We start from the raw sequence: 18229 nt of genomic DNA, 5'->3' as shown, positions 1-18229 counted from the left end.
ATATATGCGTACTTGGGGAGCATTCTAAAAGACTTGATTTTTTTTTATTATGATATAAAACATTTGGGGTATTATTTACATTTTATAAGTGTTGTAATGTAAAGTAGTTTATACGATTATTGCTTGAAGTAGATAGAATGAATGAGGCAGCTAAACTAAACAACACCCCGTTCTTTATTGTTAATGAGAGATCCCTGTCGCGTCATCAATTCGTGTGTACACAAGCGGGCACTTCGAAATGGCATCTTCAGAAGACCTGAAAGAAGGTTCGTCGTATTTAGTTTTGCAGGACTACTTTTGCTTTCGCCGAACAAATACAAACCGAATGTTGTTGATACATCGTTTTGATGGTGTATTTAAGCTTTATGATAAAACAGAATTATGTTTGCGTGCTAATAGCTAAGTTGAGGAGGTGTATGCCTGTGCATGTCTGTACCTGTCATGTCTGTAGAAACAAAAACTCCCAGTCAAGTTTCAAGATATCTGAGATGTGATAGCATGATTCTTTTGTATCTCAAGATTAGGGAAGACCAGGCCACGAAGCCAACAGCTCTTATGTAATGATAACAATCTGCTCAGTTCAAATGCACAGACACCGGTCCAGTATATTATTAGATGATGATTGTTAGTAAACCACATAATCATCATATGAAATCCATTTGTGGCATGAAATCTAATACTTCACCATAAGTAGATCTTACTTTCTGCCAGTCAGTAGCCTGCAACCTCAGGGTATCACGGTACTTGTTATGTACGCTTAACGGAACAAAACGCACTAACGGGGAATCATACCCGGGTCTTTGGCGTGTCGAACAAAAAATGTAACCACTAGCTGGGCAGCCCAACCACCTATGATTATTCATGTTCTCTCTATAAGATGTCATTAATTTTATCTAAGTGTATCTCCAGTGTATCGAGGTACAGGGAAAAGTTGTGTATAATGGTCCAAATTGGAAAAAAAGGGACTTAATTCTACCTACCACAAAGTGAGATGATGACCACTCGCAGACGTAATGTGTACACGAGAAAGGCAAGGTCCGCAGTACTCAGGGAACATGGTGAAGCGCTTGATACTAATTAATTCAATCACTGTGGTTGTGCTATCACCCACGACCTCCGTGATAGTACTTAACATGATTAAAGCGCTATGTAAAATCATCCACTGCCGAGAGGGCCCCCAACCCGCTCAAGTTTGTGACTGGCGGGTCGCGTGTACATAGAGGCATCTGCCTTCCTATCTTCACATACCCTATTTTCGAACATGTAAGAAATGTCAACATGTTACTCTGGACTGGATACACTTGAAAGTGTACATGTCGAAGCTAGTGACCAGTTTTATCGCTATATATTTTTCATGTTATTTCTGAAATATTCCGTGTATACTCGAACTTCATGGTACCACTGCATTCATGGTATCGCGGCATTTGTGATTTCCAGTAGTTCACTCAGGACACGCCTTTTAGTGGTTGTCTGTTAATGATGACAGACTTCAGTGATTTTATCCAGTGCAGAGACAGCATGTGTAAAATTCTGTATGTGTAAAATTATAGGTATTCAATGCTTATTTACCGAAAAGTAAGAAGTTTTTTTTAAATCAATAATAAAATATCAGAAAAGATTTAGATAAAAAATTGGATGAAAATTATCTTTAAAAAATAGTTAATTCTTTTTTTTTAATGGTGAAAGTCGACAATAAATAATACAAGAGCACTCCTTTGATTACAACAGTATATATTTACCATTTGGCCACTGCTGAAGAACAGTGCTAAGTATGGCATTATGGCTCTTATTATCTGCTAAAACAATCTGGCAACATAGCGGGAAAATGTGTGGACTACGTAACTTCCGTTACCTTATTTGTCACCATGAATATGCAGATGATCTAGTTCAGGTCGATAGAGATAGTTTACTTGGGAAACTGTGGGTTACGGTGTAGTCCATTGATATATGGGGGTAAGGCAATATGAAAAAGATGCCCAAAGTAAGTATCAACATGTTAATCATGTTAATAAATGGAACATTCCGCAGAAATTGAAATTGTTCATGATGCGAGCCCTTCCTGGTTAATGATTTGCATTAGTGAACGGCCGCTAGGATGTGTGTCATTCGTGAACTACCAGAAATCACAATGACGTGGTACCACAGGGTCCGAGTATACCACTAATAATCCCTAAAAGCTATAAACAAATTAGGCCACGCCTACTAGCCATGTGAGTGGATCGTTTCCTGATCTGAATGGGCGGGGGCTTATGTTGCAAAATAGCACTGAGAGATGTCACTGATTTTGATCATTGTCTACAAGTTGTTTGTGTTCATGATTTTGCGTGAAATCTGTGAAGTTGTTATTGTTGACATATCTATAAGATTTGTCTTCAATATGTTTTGCGTTTATTACATTAAGTAATACGTTACCACTGTTATACCGAGGCTGTTGTCTCCCACAACTGCTGCTATAGCGAAATCTACCACAGAGATCTCAATTACCTCATGCAGCACGTGCGTAGCCACCTAGCTGCCATGTGACACCCTTCACTCTTGTCTCTTCGCTTGCTCTAGCAAGACGTACAATAAACTGCTCAAGCGTTCCTGTTTCTCCGACCATTCGGTGATATTTATTACTGTTTATTCACTCTAATAAACTGTGCTTTTACGGGCATTTGCTGTAACTACGCGTGGAAATATTTTCCCGCCAAAAGGAAATATTTTTCCCGCCCTTTTTTTCTATATACTTGCGGGGTGTCTCGTATGCACGTTGCGTCTTACGTTCCCCTGTTCTAGTATATCTTGGGTTTTTTACATCACTTATTCCTCTATATGTTATATGTGTATGTTCTATATTCCCATTGCTCGTTTATTTTCTTGTGAAAATACTCGTTTGTGCGTGTGTTGTAACCATGTTTTGCTCTTTGTTCATAGTACAAACAAAATGTCTGACATGGATGTTTCGCCGTCCTCCACCCCCTCTACCCCCGCAACCAGGAGCTGCGGGGTGTGCCGCAAGCGAGCGCTACCAGCTGTATGTGCAGTCCGTTTCCACCCCTGTGGTGGCCGGCTCGTCCGGTCGGGGTCCCCTTGCGGGTACCACCACCACGGCTGCGGCGGATCCCTTGGCGGCCCGTGGGCTGTCCGGGGATTCCGTCGCTGCATTACTTGCATAACTTGTGGACTCCAAGCTGGCGGCCTTATCTCAGGATAGGCCGCTGGCTGTTCCGTCCCCGGCCACTTTGGTCACCGGTCCTTCCCCCGAACCGTTGCTCCCGCTATCGGTTAAGGACCGCGTGGCCATGGTTTATGACCTCTTTGAGGACATGCCCCGGCCGGTACCGCGGGGAATCCACGACTGTGGGTTCCTCCGAGGTATACGATGAGTCTTCCGACATGGCTTTCCCCGCATCAACCTTGCTGCGCGGTATCAAGCCTTCCTTGGAGAATGCCTTCGCGGCGGCCTCCGGTCAGGGTCTCCCGTTGCCTCCGACGTCGTGGAGAAAGGGTTTATTCCCGGTACATGACCTTGCCTTTCCCGAGGCTGGTCCTACCGCGGAGGCCCATGTTGAGCGGTTGGGTGTCCGTGCCCCACCGGCTGCTACGGTAACGCAAGCTACCTTGCACCAGCTGGACGCCCTCGCTCGGCACTCCATGTCTCACGGAGACACTTACTTGGCTGCAGCGGCCAGTCTGGTCGAAGGTTCTCCCACGGACCGTGACCAGCGCATTTACTACTGCCTGCTCAGTTTAAATGCTTCCCTGGAGTACGTTGCCGAGGACTCTCGGCACACACTTGCTCTTGTTGGGTCCCTGCATAGGCGCCTGGGTGCCGCTCCTAACTGGAGCGCGCCCCAGGCTGCTGCGGCCGGTAGGTCTAAGGGGTCGGGTTCTTCTTCCTCTGGGAAGTAGCCCCGCCCTGAGGGCTCCGGTATGGGCAATCAGCTGCCCTTTCGCGGGAAGACGGGGAACTGGGGGAAGCCCAAGTCGTCTAAGGACGGCAAGGGCCCCTCCAGGTGACTCTCATTGGAGGGGTTCGTATGCCGACAGCGCCAACTTCGGTTGGCCCTAAGGCGAACCCGAGTCACTTGGCCCTGGACAGTTGCGCCTGCCGCAGCCTGTCAGGCCCCCCTTTCCTTCCCCAGTGGGAGCCAGACTCCAGACTTACTGGGAGAATTGGGAACAAGTGTTCGACGACCCATGGGTGGTCAACACGATTCGGTACGGCTATCGGCTCGATCGCAAAGCGAATCCGCCGCTCACAGTTGCCCCGTCGGCAGGTTTCTATTCGGAAACCGATCTTCCCTTCCTCGCCGATGCCATCGGCAGGTTGGTGGAGAAGAGGGCAGTTCGGGAGTTAGCTCTACCAGAAATAACACTGGGGTTTTACTCCAGGATATTTCTAGTTCCCAAGAAGGACAGTGCCGAACTCAGAATGATTCACAACTTGAAATCGTTCAACGAGTTCTACCTGCGCAAGCCGCCCAAGTTCAGAATGTTGAGCTTGGCGGACCTGAAAGCACTGATCATGCCGGCCGACTGGCTCGCTTCGATCGACCTGAAGGATGCTTATCTGCATGTTCCGATTGTCTTTCAAGGCAGGCACTACGAATGGGTTGTACTCCCATTCGGTCTTTCATCCGCTCCCTGGCTGTTCACCCGGTTAACCACCCCCATAGTGGGGTTCCTCCACCGGAGGGGTGTCCGGTACTTCGCGTACCTGGACGACTCGCTAGTAGCAAATCGAATGACGGACACCCTGTCACGCCATCTCGTTTTCGCACGTCGGCTCTTGGAGCAATTGGGGTGGATTGTCAATCTCCCCAAGAGCGAGTTAACCCCTTCTCAGAACTTGCAGTTCATCGGAGGTCGGTTCAACACGGTGTCCCATCGCCTCTTTGTCCCCCCAGACCGGTGGCACAAAATTCAGGCGATGATTGCCAAAGTCTTAGCGGTGCAACAGACTGTTCACTTTTGGGAACAGCTGTTAGGGCTACTTGTATCAGCCCAGGCCTGCACCGAACGGGGTCGGCTCCAACTCCGCCCGCTGCAACGGTTTTTAATTCAGTTGTTAGCTACGGAGGTGAACAGTGCGACCGTCGCCCTCCCGGATCGGCTCCGACCGCATCTGGAGTGGTGGACGGTCCCTTACAATGTCTTATCAGGAGTCTCTATGCGGCCCTACCGGGCCACGTTGAACCTGTATACAGACGCCTCTCTAGTGGGCTGGGGCGCCCATCTAGAGGGGGAGGTGAGCTCGGGGCTGTGGTGCGTAGACGAACTAGGTCTTCACATCAATTGTCTCGAGTTCAAGGCAGTGATCAACGCAGTCAATCACTGGAAGCATCGTCTCGTCGACGCCCGGCTCATGCTGTCGACAGACAACACGACGGTAGTGTCCTATGTGAACAAACTGGGGGGAACCCACAGTCACTCGCTACTCGATCTCACGTTCGAGTTTTACGCTCTGGTGGACAGTGTCCCGTGCCAGATACGCGCCCGTCACATCCCAGGTGTGCGGAACGTACTGGCCGACGCCCTATCGAGGCCTCAGGATCCGAGCCCCACAGAGTGGATGCTGAACCCAGTAGTGTTTCAGTGGCTGTGCGAACGTTTGGGTCGTCCGATGGTCGACCTGTTCGCAACGCGGTTCAACAATCAACTCCCGTTGTTTGTCTCACCAGTCCCGGACCTGAGGGCCATCGGTCACGATGCTCTCGCGTTAGACTGGACGGGCTTGGACGCTTATGCTTATCCGCCGACAGCATTGATACCACACATTCTAAGCCGGCTCCGAGGAGTTCGCTGTCGAATGTTACTGATCGCGCCCATGTGGCCGAACAGATCGTGGTACCCCGACTTGCTGACCCAGGTCACGCAGTCGCCACTTCCACTGCCTGTGAGACCGGATCTCTTGATCCACCCTCACACCCGTCAGCTTCATCCAAACGCAGGGCAGTTCAATCTGCACGCGTGGATGTTGTCACCGAGCGTCTGAGGAGTAAAGTTCTCTTTCTGATTAAATCTTCCTTGGGACACTTATTGCATTTTCCTTGCTCAAGAAAATCTACATGACATAGTTGTAACCATTTTCCTTAATAAAAAATGTTACCACACAAAAAACTTCGTTTTTGTATGATATACGACCACCCTTACGGGGCCTCACCACCAACGGCGCCTCACGCCAGAGGGAGCAACTCTCACCCAAATCACTTTCCTTATGTCATCTGTAAGAGACAGACGTGTTGATTTTTCACACAAGACAAAATAAGAGAAATCTATCGTTCGACAAGAACCATGGCTGACCAAACTGTATGTATGGTACATTTCTTTCATTGCAAAGGCGTAATACCTCGCATTGTGAAGTTATAGAGTTGTAATTGACGCCATGTGCACGGTACCTTTGAATTCAAATGGCCGTAATGGCGTCCATATTGTAGTTCCACGGGCTGATACATGTAACACCAAGGCCATTAAGAAACGGCTTGGGGTTTTGTTATATCATACAGCATTGGTCTACAATTTTTTCCTTTACAAAACCCAAGGTGGTATGTTAATTTATAAACTACACTTACCTTTTTTACGGGTTTTACACCTTAGCACGTAACACGCTCCTTTGGTGTTATAATTATACTACGACATTGGCTATTAGTATCGCGTTACAAATCGCATTCTACATTACGCCTTTGCTTCTAGTTTCACAATTTATGCACGTATCTTTCCCTTTGTCTCGGGGACGATCCGAGACCGAGCTTCGGCTCTGGCTCGCGGTCGCTCCCCAGCGTAGTGGTGGCGGGCGCCGGCCCGTGCACTACCGACGCACAATTTTCCCTAGCGGAGCCAGAAGCCTCTTCCGAGGCCGAGGCTTCCACTAGTGGATACCTAGCCCGGTGCCAGGTGGGTTCCCTTGAACCTTGGCACCGGGACTCGGCATCGGGCCGGGTGCAGAGGCACGTGCGGGACAGGATTGTCCAGGTACTGCCTCAGGTGGCTGCGCCCATGCCAGAGTCAGAGACACCCAACTTGACTAAGGTCAAGCAGGGCCGGCGGTTGCCCCACTTTTCCCGCGTGCGGTGCGGAGTTGAAGGCTGCTTACATATGCTTCGAGGAGCATTATCATAATGCATGCCAACAGCTCCGTGTGTCCGTACACTCCGCGTATCTGTCGGATGTACAGAGGGAGTTAGCGGGAGAGGGGCCGGTCGACTCTTCGGAGTTGGCCGCGCAACTAACGGAAGTTCAGTTATCTTACGCGGGACGCTATTCGTAGCTGTGCCTCGCAGATGATGTGCGCTGTTATGGGCATGCGCAGGCGGTGGATGTCGGTATCTAAATACTCGACTTACACACGCCAAGACCTACTTGCTTTGTCGTATAAGAGGGTGCCACCCTCTTCCCTGGGGCTCAGCAGGTGGTCCGAGAGGCCGCTAAATTGTATACTTCCATCAAAGACTCATAAGGCCATGTTGGAGGTACCAAGCGTTAAAACCGCGTAAGCGGGCCTCTCCAATTGTTCCCTCCTACGCTAACGCACGGGTCAGACGTCCACACCTGCTTGGAAGCCGCCGCTTCCTTCAGGTATAAGGGCGCTGGGAGGAGCAAGAGAGGCACGGGCCGGGGCAAGGCAGCTGGTCGAGACCAACAGCTTATTCGCGGGGCTGGGAACGATGAGTTCCCATTAGCGCCCGAAGAGCCCCGGGTGAACCCACAGTCGCAAGTTATCGAACTGCCGACAGCCGGGGTCCACTGCCTCCAGCCGGATGTCCCCGTAGGCGGCCGACTGGCTCTATTCCTGAAGGAATCGGAGACAGTTACATCACAATCCCCGGACCCCGTCCATTTTAAGGGATGGCCATTTGCCTCGGTGGAAACATCATCCGCCCCTCCCCTTCTCTGGGATAAAGCACACTCTGGTGCCTGCTACCCGAGAGAAGGCGGAATTCCTCCGTGCCGAGGTCGACGCACTTATGAAAGCTGCGATCGAACCGGGTCCCGAGGGACAGGAAAGCGAGGGCTTCTACTCGACTTGTTTCCTAGTCACCAAACAGTGATCTCACCTGTCGAGACAGGAGAGTGGCTAACGTCAATAGACTTAAATACGCCTATCTCCACATACCAATACACCCCGAGTTCAAGAAATACCTGAGGTTTTCTTTCGACGGGAGGTGTTATCAGTTCAGGGTTCTACCATTCGGGATCGTCACGGCCCCGAGGGTGTTCACCAAGCTGATGTTGATTCCCGCCCAAGTGGCCAGGTCAAAAGGTCGGTTCTGTCCGTACCGCGACGACTGGTTACTAAGAGCTCTATCGCAATCCCTGAGTCAGATAGCTACACAAGAAGTGATAGATATTCTGATCACTCTAGGGTGGATGGTCAATCTCAAGAAGTCAGATCTGAGCCCCACTCAGAATCTAGTCTTCCTAGTGGCTAATTTCAACACGGTGAGAGGACGTGTATCTCTGTCACAAGATATCAAGTCCCTTAAGCGCAAGTCACACTGCTCGTACATAGCTCCAGTTACTGGACAACATGGCGGCGACAGTGGATTTGGTCTGGCGGGGCGCTTGAGAATGAGTCCCATTCAACAAGCACTCTGTCGACTTTGGGCGAACTCGGAAGATCTCAAGACTGTGCTCGAGACTCCGTAGTGGCTCATTACACACCTCCAGTGGTGGACCGAGGTCGGGAATCTGTCCCGGGGGCTCCCCCTCGACACTCCCGTTCCGTCTCTCACAGTTCAAACAGACGCGTCACTCTCCGGCTGGGGAGGCGTTCTGAATGATCACACTGCCTCAGGACTATGGTCCCAGCAGGAGATCAAACTGCATATCAATGTGCTAGAACTGAGAGCGGTCAGGTGGGTGTTCCAACGCTTCCCGGGTCTGCTTCGTGGCCAAGTGGTTCGTCTAGAGATGGACAACCAAACGGCGATGACTTACATCCGGAAGCAGGGGGGAACGGCGTCTCCGTCGCTTCGACGAAAGACGTGGCAGTTCCTACAATAGTGCGACTCTCAAGATATCAGGGTGCTACCTGTTTATCTCCCGGGGGTGGACAACGTCCGTACGGACGCTCTGTCTCGCCGGATCCTCGCTCCTCACGAGTGGAGGCTCGACCCGGGGATATTCGGGATTTTCTCCCTGTTATACAGGCCGTTACAGGTGGATCTGTTTGCCTCTGTGATGAATCACCAGACACCAACGTTCTGCTCCCGAGTCCACGACCCGAGGTCGGTGGCACCGGACGCCTTCCAGCTAGATTGGACGGACAGAATTCTGTGGGCATTCCCCCCAGTACCTCTGATTTCCAAGGTCCTGTCTCAGCTAAGCACTCAGCCTGCGCGACTAATTGTGCTCCTGGCACCTCTTTAGTCGGCGCAGATTGGGTTTCAAGTAATACTCAGGTTTCTGGCTCAGCCTCCTGTTATATTACCTTTATGACCGGACCTCCTATCCCAGAACGGGGACCTCCACCCGAATCCCAGGATTCAATGGGTGGCTTGGCCACTGTCAGGAATCGCCTCCAGAAGAGCGGTATTCCTGCACGAGTTGCAGACACAATACTGGCTTCGCGGAGGGATTCGACAAACGTTCAGTACGATAGATAGGCCTGCTATGCGCCCTGGTGTGTCGATAGAGGGATTGCAGATCTTTTTTACTGCAGATCTCGTATCCGTGCTTGAGTTTCTCCAGTCGCGACTAGATGACGGCCTGGCCGCATCAACAGTCCGGGGGTACTCTACAGCTATCGCAGCTTTTCACGTCACTGTCGACGGGGCACTTCTGGGTGCACACCCATTAGTGCAGCGCTTTTTAGCAGGTGTGGACAGGATCCGACCGCCAGTCCGGCGGATTAGTCCCCCTTGGGACTTGTCAATCATTCTCGATTGGCTGTCCGGTCCTTCCTTTCGGGATCTGTCGTCTCTCTCTCTCTTCAGCTGTTGAGCTGGGAGACGGCGTTCATTGTGGTGGTAACGTCCGGCAGACGGGTAGGCGACATTCGTGTTATGTCAGCCGATCCCGAAATAACTGTCTTCCATGCGGTCGATAAATATCACCGGGACAGAGTCACTTTTCGACTACCGGACTCTTACCGTCAAAGGGTCGCACACGCTTCCACGTGAACGGCTCCTATTGAGCTACCTGCTCTTTCACAGCCTTCCTCGTCGGGGACCACTGCAAGACATGCTCATGTCTTGGATGTCCGCACGACTCTCAAGGCCTATGTCAGCAGAAATATTGGTGTCCGTAAGGATAACCAACTATTTTGCTGTTACGGCGGTAGGAAGGTTGGCTCACCTGCGAGTAAACAATCTATCTCGAGGTGGATAGTTTCAACCATTTGTAAAGCGTATACGCTTACAGGCAGGGACCCCCCTACCAGGTTGAAGGCTCATTAGGTTAGAGCAGTGGCTGCGTCAAAAGCGTACGCCGCGGCTCTGCACATTGAGCAGATCTGCTCCGCGGCTATTTGGAGCCAGCCGAGCACGATTCATCAAACCTTACCAACTCGACAAACACTCAAGCGAGCGTACTCGGTTTGGTCAGTCAGTTCTCCGAACGGGGCAAAGTTCTAATCTCTAGCCGATTGAGCTTTCGAGATTTTAGACAGTCCTCCGGTTATACTGCTCAGTAATGGTCCGGATTTTATCTTCTGCGGTCGATAAATATCAGTCCTTACTACTCGATAATACTCGTATTTTGCGCACGCGCGCCTTCGATCCACGGGTACCCTCTGGCCTAGCTCAGCGCTGGTTATGGTCTCTCGTGATCTACGCCCCTATATCACTTGTTCAAAAAAAGTGTGGGGGTGGGAGGTGTTTCGAGTTCTCAACTTATGACAAGCCGCAAAAACAGGCTTTATCATAATATATGGTCGACCACGCCCTGTCTCTAGCCCCCGCCTTTCGACGGTGGTGCCTCACGATAAGGTTGGTTCCATTTATTGAACTCAATATTTTATTCTGTTGAATAATCAAATACGATGTATTTATTTACGCCTGTTGCTGACGGATGCCACTTCCTAGATTATCTTTGGGAGTCTGTCCTGATGCAATAAGTGCCCCAAGGAGGATTTAATCAGAAAGAGAATTTTACAAACCTGTAGAGGTTATGAATTCTCTGATGAAATCCTCCTAGGGGCACGGCCACCCACCTCCCCACATTCCGTCAGCATTTGACATATGGAAAGTGATTTGGGTGAGAGTTGCTCCCCCTGGCGTGAGGCGCCGTTGGTGGTGAGGCCCCGTAAGGGTGGTCGTATATCATACAAAAACGAAGTTTTTTGTGTGGTAACATTTTTTATTAAGGAAAATGGTTACAACTATGTCATGTAGATTTTCTTGAGCAAGGAAAATGCAATAAGTGCCCCAAGGAGGATTTCATCAGAGAATTCATAACCTCTACAGGTTTGTAAAAGTTTTTCTCGCCGGGCGTCTCGGGCATACGTTAGTATGCATCGTGATTCTACCCAGAAGGTGTATAATGCACGTTGGGTTATTTTCACGAAGTGGTGTTGTAAACATCACATTCATTCGCCAGATAAGGTATCTGTGCAGGATATTGCTCGTTTCATGTCTCACTTGCGAGAGAACCGGAAACTCTCCGGGGGTTCCATTGCCAACTATGTCTCGTCCGTTGCTACGGTACGGGACGTTGCTATGGGTACCAGTCTCTCCAAAGAGCCGGTGATACGGGGTATTATCAAGGGTTTCAAACAGCACGATCTTAAGAAGGGCCGCCTTCGGGCACCGGCCTGGGATCTTTCCCTAGTGTTGCAATCACTTACGGAAGCTCCGTATGAACCCTTTCATAGTGCTTCGTTCCGGCATGTGACTTGGAAAACAGCATTTCTCCTCTCCTTTGCCACGGCGGCACGTGTATCCGAAATTCATGCACTCGATGTCGCCAAGGTACGATTCGATAGGGGTGACGAAGGAGCGGTCCGCCTGGGCCTGCTCATGGGCTTCGTCGCCGAGAATCGGGCAAACGGAGAGAGAATTCACTGTAAGATCACTCAAAGAAATCTTACATCCTGCTGATACTGAGGACAGAGCGCTGTGTCCGGTTAGGGCCCTTAATTATTATCTTAAGGCTTCGAATGAACGTAGACAAGGGCGTGACCGTCTGTTCATATCGTGTAACCCTAATCGCACGGTTGACATAACTCGCAACTCGATTGCGTTGTGGCTTCGTTCTGTCATCAATCTGGCGTACCGGTCTCGGGGGTTACCGGTAGCGGGGTCAAACCCGCACGAGATCAGGGCGCTAGCGGCAACATTTGCCCTACACTCGAATATCTCTGTTCGCAGAATATTACGAGGTTGTTACTGGCGTTCTGACTCGGTTTTTGCCAATCATTACCTCAAACAGGTCGCTGATGCCGTCGTGGAGAGTGTGCACCGTCTTGGCCCGCGGATCGCGGCGCAAGCGGGCACCTAAGGGGTGTGCCCAGCGCAATTCCGAACTCCTCAGGCGTCAGACCTTGCACGGTGGTCAATCTGGGTCGTCTCCAATGTTCCCACTGCCGTGGGTACAGGAGTTGGGGTCCCGCAAACCAGCGCACTCACACCACAGGTGAGGGCGGCTTTTTGTGTGCTTTGTCCTTATTTGTATTTTGACAATTATGTATTTAATTGTCTGTCGTGTATCCCAACCTTGTGATGCATGCTTACAAATACTGGAATTAGGTCACGCGCATACTTTAAGTAGGCTTGCTCTGGGATATACGGTCTGAATGAAATTAATTTCCCTCTTTTCGACTGTTTAACCTGATCTAAGATTAAGCTCACGCGGATACAGTGTTCTCATCCGCTGCGGCGATGAAATACCTATCCAGTGGGGCCGTTAGGAGTCACCAATCGTTTTGGCAATGACGATTGAGCCTTACGGTATGCGCTTGACAGTGCTTTGGTATTCCTATAGGGTAACGCCTAGCTAGGTGCATGCGCATCGAGTGCTTCCACCTTGGTGTTTACTTCCGCTGGTCGGAAGGAACGCTAGCAGTCAGGATTCGGGTTGTAGGTGCTCCCCACCGCCTACTGTGGTAGTCAGCCTCGGTATAACAGTGGTAACGTATTACTTAATGTAATTTGTAGAATTTTCCTATTCGGAATATTCTATAAGTAATACGTTACCACTGGGCTGCTGCCCGCCCGTCCGTCCCCCGAGCACTTGCTCTCGCAAGAGACAAGAGTGAAGGGTGTCACATGGCAGCTAGGTGGCTACGCACGTGCTGCATGAGGTAATTGAGATCTCTGTGGTAGATTTCGCTATAGCAGCAGTTGTGGGAGACAACAGCCTCAGTATAACAGTGGTAACGTATTACTTATAGAATATTCCGAATAGGAAAATTCTACAAATCATGTGTTTATGGAGGTATATATACTACCTCTATGGTCTGGCGGTAGAGCATGAAAAGATGGTACTTGTTGTGACCCTGCCTGGCACTCGGCAGGGGCTACAACAAGGACTGGTCAGCTTGGTGTCAGTATGCTGTGTCTGGGTGGGGTATTCATGTTGAACTCCGGCATGGTATCTCAGTGGGCTAGCACTATATAAATGGCATCAGTCCAGACACGCACGCACACACACATGCGCCATATAACTGCAATAATCTTGAACGCTATATTAAGACCCATTTCACCTCACCTTATAGAGGTATCAACTTAAAAACACTGTGTAAATTTGCTGCGCCACAGTGTAATTCCCTCTCTCAGTTTCTGCACGTTAGTAGTACAACATAATGATTTAACACGTTTTGCAAAACAAACAATTAATTGAGCATTTGAGTAAATATTGTTTAATTTTCCTCTGTTGGCACCAAACCATATTGTTATCAAAGATTATTTTTGAACTTTTGGATAGTCATCATGGCATTTGTTATGGTAGTAATAAGGTCAAAAGACATGAGCAAAAGATGCAATGTTCATGATGTAGTGTTACCATGGTTACTATGATAGCAGTTCAAAAGTCTTTGTAGGGTAAACGAAAGAATAATTCCTTAATGTTTGAGACATAACCTCCACCCACAAACTTGAACTGTAGATCCACTGACAAGTGTATTTTGTTGGATGGAAAACATTTGAAATGCTCCCTAAATACTTGTATTCATCACAATACTTATATTTCCAGTGTTGAAAGAAAGCCTTGAAAACCGCGGCGTGCTGGGACAGATAAAAGCCAGGATTCGAGCTGAAGTGTTTAATGCACTAGACGATCAATCGGAACATAAACCTCCTCTTAGTAATGAGAATGTTCTCATAAATGAGTTGATCAGGGAATATCTGGAGTACAACAAATACAGATATGCATCATCCGTCTTAGTAGCAGGTACACTGTTTATGTTGTTTTCACCATGTTAAAGATTAAAGCATTGGTGGGTGCATGGGTGACACAGTGGTTTAAGTTGTGCACCCTTGCTGTGCCAGGATCTGCTGTTGTCAATCCCGGGTTTGGGATGGGTGCAGGCTAAAACGGCTCCACATTTGGCGATAACGGCTAATATGTGTCGGGCGAAAAAGCACCTCTATTTTTAATAACAACAAGAAAGAGTTATGTAGTACTATATTTGATTTATTTACATGTTATTTGATGTATTGTCCTTTCCTGTTTTCCAGTTATTCACAGATAGCTACAGATATTGACATATATACAGTTCTTCATAGTTTTCATCATCTTAGTCTTTTTCAGTCCGACAAATTTCTCAATAACGGGCTACAGAAAGTCCGGTAACACATATATAATGAATAATTGGGATCTGACGGCACCATGTTAGACCTCTTAAATACAGTTTTAGCTTGACATTGAGTTAAATTGAGTAAAGGTTCTTAAAATTTCAAAGCATATATTTTCACATTGTGCCTCCCAATCAGAGTCGGCAAGTAAATTGGAGTAGATGCTAATTTTTAATGTAAACTTGTTTTAACATATAACAATTATTTTGTGTTTGAAAGTGACGATGTAAGTTAAATTTAATTTATTTACCTTCAAAACAGGTTGTTTTCACAATAAGTTGAGTTGCGCATAGGCTAGGTTGGAATATAGTCGGAGTAGAGGCTAATTTCTAATGTAAAATTGTTTTAACATTTCACAATTATTGGTGTTTGCAAGTGACCATGTGAGTTTAATTTAATATATTTTTTGCTTATCCTGCATTACTCACGATGGTCCTGGGTGAAGAAATAAAGTTGTTGTTCTGATGTCCTACTTTTACTGACCACCATCGCTGTCCTGTGACCTTGATGACACCTAAGGTCATCTTCACATCACTGCCTGTTGCCCGAGTACTTAGAAAAACATACTTTTGAGGTTTCTGAAGCCAAAGTGGGGAAGCAAGTTTGCGACGGGTTGGCCTTAATCATAGTAATGCAGGATAAGTATATAAATGTAAAAAATATAAGAACAAACACGCTTATAATGAAGTGACTGATATAACAAACATATTTTTCGGTCCAGACCATTTGCTGTATATATGCTTATAACGAACTACGGTTATATCAAACTAATATCAGTGGTCTCTTTGAGTTTGTTATAACCATAGTTTACTGTATCTTCTTTTCAAAGAATCTGGAATGCCAAAAGTAGCCTTGGAGAGGGAGTTTCTGAGGAATGAGCTGAATGTTGTTGAAGACGCACCAGCAAAGACAGTGTGAGTAAATATTCCCAGTGCCAGGCCCACCCTTGCAGACTTCACCTGTTTCATTGTATAGAGTTTGTCATTACAGTCTCAAGCTGGTGTGTGAGTAAGTGAGTGAGTGAGTTTGGTTTTACACTGCTTTTAGCAATATTCCAGCAATATCACGGTGGGGGACAGCAGAAATGGGCTTCACACATTGTACCCATGTCGGGAATCGAACCCGCAAGACGAGCGAACGCTTTAACCACTAGGCTACCCGACCTCCCCCTCAAGCTGGTGAAGTACATCAGGCCATAAGCAACGTGCTGATCTTTGTAGAATATTTTCCATGAACATTGATGAAGCAATAAATTATGCTGATGTGTTGTATAACATAATGCATCGTTTTTCAGGCCTCTGTTGTACAGCATAGTGTCTCACTACGTCAACCGCCATCCTCGTAGTACTGCTGCTTCACAGGCCCAAGCACCTCACAGGGAGGGGAATCGAGGAACTTTTCAACAGCAGATGGAAGAACAGTTAGGTGAGTAACAACAGCATCCATGGAGAGTGATACATGTGTCTTGATGGTATCCATGGTGACCATCCTCTGTATCTGGAGGCCTCGCATCTCGGTAAACCTACACGTACCCTTGGATCCATTCCCTTGGTTCTTGCGATCTCAAATTACCCGCCCTTGATTTCCATTTCTTGGACATGTTGGATCAATACAGACATGTTGATTATTAATTGAAAATACTTTTGACTTTTTTGGCAAACTTTCATCATTGTTTATTGAAATATCCATCATTTTGTAGTTGGTGAACAGTGCAACTTAAAGAAAGTATTTGTAAAGATATAATGCTAATATTAATTAATATGGACAAAGAAATATTACACTATTACTGTGGTTACTCATTCACATGGCAATGTATATTGTGTACTTTTTGAAATGTGATGGTTTAGGAAAATGAAGATTTCTTGATGTTTAAGTGCTATTTACTTCTGCCATGCATACAATACTACAATATAAAAGTCAAGCGTATATTTCCAAATCATCACAGACCCCTTTGAAATCCGGGTTAGAATAGGTCTTCAGCAACCCATGCTTGTCGTAAGAGGCGACTAATGGGATCTGGCTCACTGATTTGGTTGATGCATGTTATCATATTCCATTTGTGCAGATCGATGCTCATATCAGTCACTGGATTGTCTGGTCCAGATTCAATTATTTACAGACCCCCGTCATGTAGTTGGAATATTGCTGAGTGCAGCGTTAAACAACAAACAAACACCATAGACAGTATTTTATCACCCATTGTATTTTCCCAGATGACGGAGAAGCGCATACTGCCCTAACTGTGAGAGGTGGGAAGAGGTGATACCACACACAGAAGATAGACCTGCATATTGTTAATACTTTAGTTAGGTCTTTAGACCAAAATTCGCTGTTCAGAGTAGTGTGTTATCGGGTGGACTCCCAGATTTTCCCAGGTTATACTGCGATGTCATAGTGTACAGATATAACTTGTCTACAGGTCAACACATAGGAAGATCCGGGTATTCAGCAACCCATGCTTGCCGTAAAAGGCAACAATGCTTGTTGTAAGAGGCGACTAACAGGATCGGGTGATCAGGCTCGCTGACTTGGTTGGTGCATGTCTTTGTATCCCAATGGTTAGATCGATGCTCATGATGTCAATCACTGGATTGTCTGGTCCAGACTCGATTATTTTCAGACTGCCATCATATAGCTGGAATATTGCTGAGTATGACATTAAACAACAATTTCTGAACTCATTTCTGGAGGTGCAGATACTATGTTGTGTTTCTGTCTTCACAGACTCCGTTGTGAATGTATAAAACTGTGATATGTATTGTTTTCATATGTGTACATTCTTAGCTCATTGTCCTTAATAAATATTTTCACATGAAAACATTTCTCCTTTGTTGAACTTCACAGACGAACTGGAATTATATGAATTCAATTATACATAGCAAGCACTCATATCTGATTTGAATGAGGTTGATAATCATCTGCTATGTAAATCCCATTGACAAACTTTAAATTTGTAATATTTATTTACTGACACACTATGAACACGTGTGGTAGAATTTGAGAAATAATTTTCAGTGAACTGCCAGGAAACACATTGCCATGTGGTGGTGAGGCCTGCAAGCATGCAACATTGTCATCATGTTGTCTCAGTTTGAGTGAGTGAGTTAGGTTTAACGCTGCTTTTAACAGTATTCCAGTTATATCGCAGTGTGTAAGCTTAATGTGGGAGGAAAGCCCCAAGTGATGCAGGCCTTAGACGTTTACCACTTCAGTGAAACCCATGAGCATGGGTATGGTGCTGACAAACCTAGCAACATAATCGGGGCGAACGAGGATTCGAACACACATTCATAGGTTTCTGGCGTGCCGAATCGCGGCGCCTTAGACGACTGGGCCACACATGCCCCCTCTCAGTTTGAAGTCTCATTCACGTTGTCATACCTGGACAAAAGTGTTTACAAGTCCTGATTCATGGTTTCTGCTCTGTCTCTCACAACAGTGTCTCGTTCATGGTAATGCTATAGCAACAAATGTGAAGTGGGAAAAGTGTGTGTTTTGCTCTTCACTCGGCA

The 18229-nt window shown here is 47.3% G+C and overlaps 1 protein-coding gene across 1 annotated transcript; it reads left to right on the top strand.

Annotated features, from left to right (window-relative positions):
• The first annotated feature begins 160 nt into the window (after positions 1-160).
• On the top strand, positions 161-17503 carry LOC139468378 (centrosomal protein 20-like). The gene is made up of 5 exons (XM_071250303.1): positions 161-266; positions 14116-14313; positions 15547-15631; positions 16012-16142; positions 16931-17503. The coding sequence occupies exons 1-5, from the start codon at positions 239-241 to the stop codon at positions 16978-16980; spliced, it is 492 nt and encodes a 163-aa protein (XP_071106404.1). The 5' UTR covers positions 161-238; the 3' UTR covers positions 16981-17503.
• Positions 17504-18229: the final 726 nt, after the last annotated feature.

This window comes from Haliotis cracherodii, unplaced genomic scaffold (genome assembly GCF_022045235.1).
Source record: "Haliotis cracherodii isolate W230 unplaced genomic scaffold, xgHalCrac1.p SCAF_2, whole genome shotgun sequence".
Classification (NCBI taxonomy): domain Eukaryota; kingdom Metazoa; phylum Mollusca; class Gastropoda; order Lepetellida; family Haliotidae; genus Haliotis; species Haliotis cracherodii.
This window is presented reverse-complemented; position numbering and strand designations above follow the sequence as displayed.

Coding starts and splice junctions, on each gene's coding strand:
- LOC139468378 (XM_071250303.1), top strand. CDS start 239: ATGGCATCTTCAGAAGACCTGAAAGAAG. Junction 267..14,115: donor TTCAGAAGACCTGAAAGAAG/GTTCGTCGTATT, acceptor TTATATTTCCAG/TGTTGAAAGAAAGCCTTGAA. Junction 14,314..15,546: donor ATCATCCGTCTTAGTAGCAG/GTACACTGTTTA, acceptor TTCTTTTCAAAG/AATCTGGAATGCCAAAAGTA.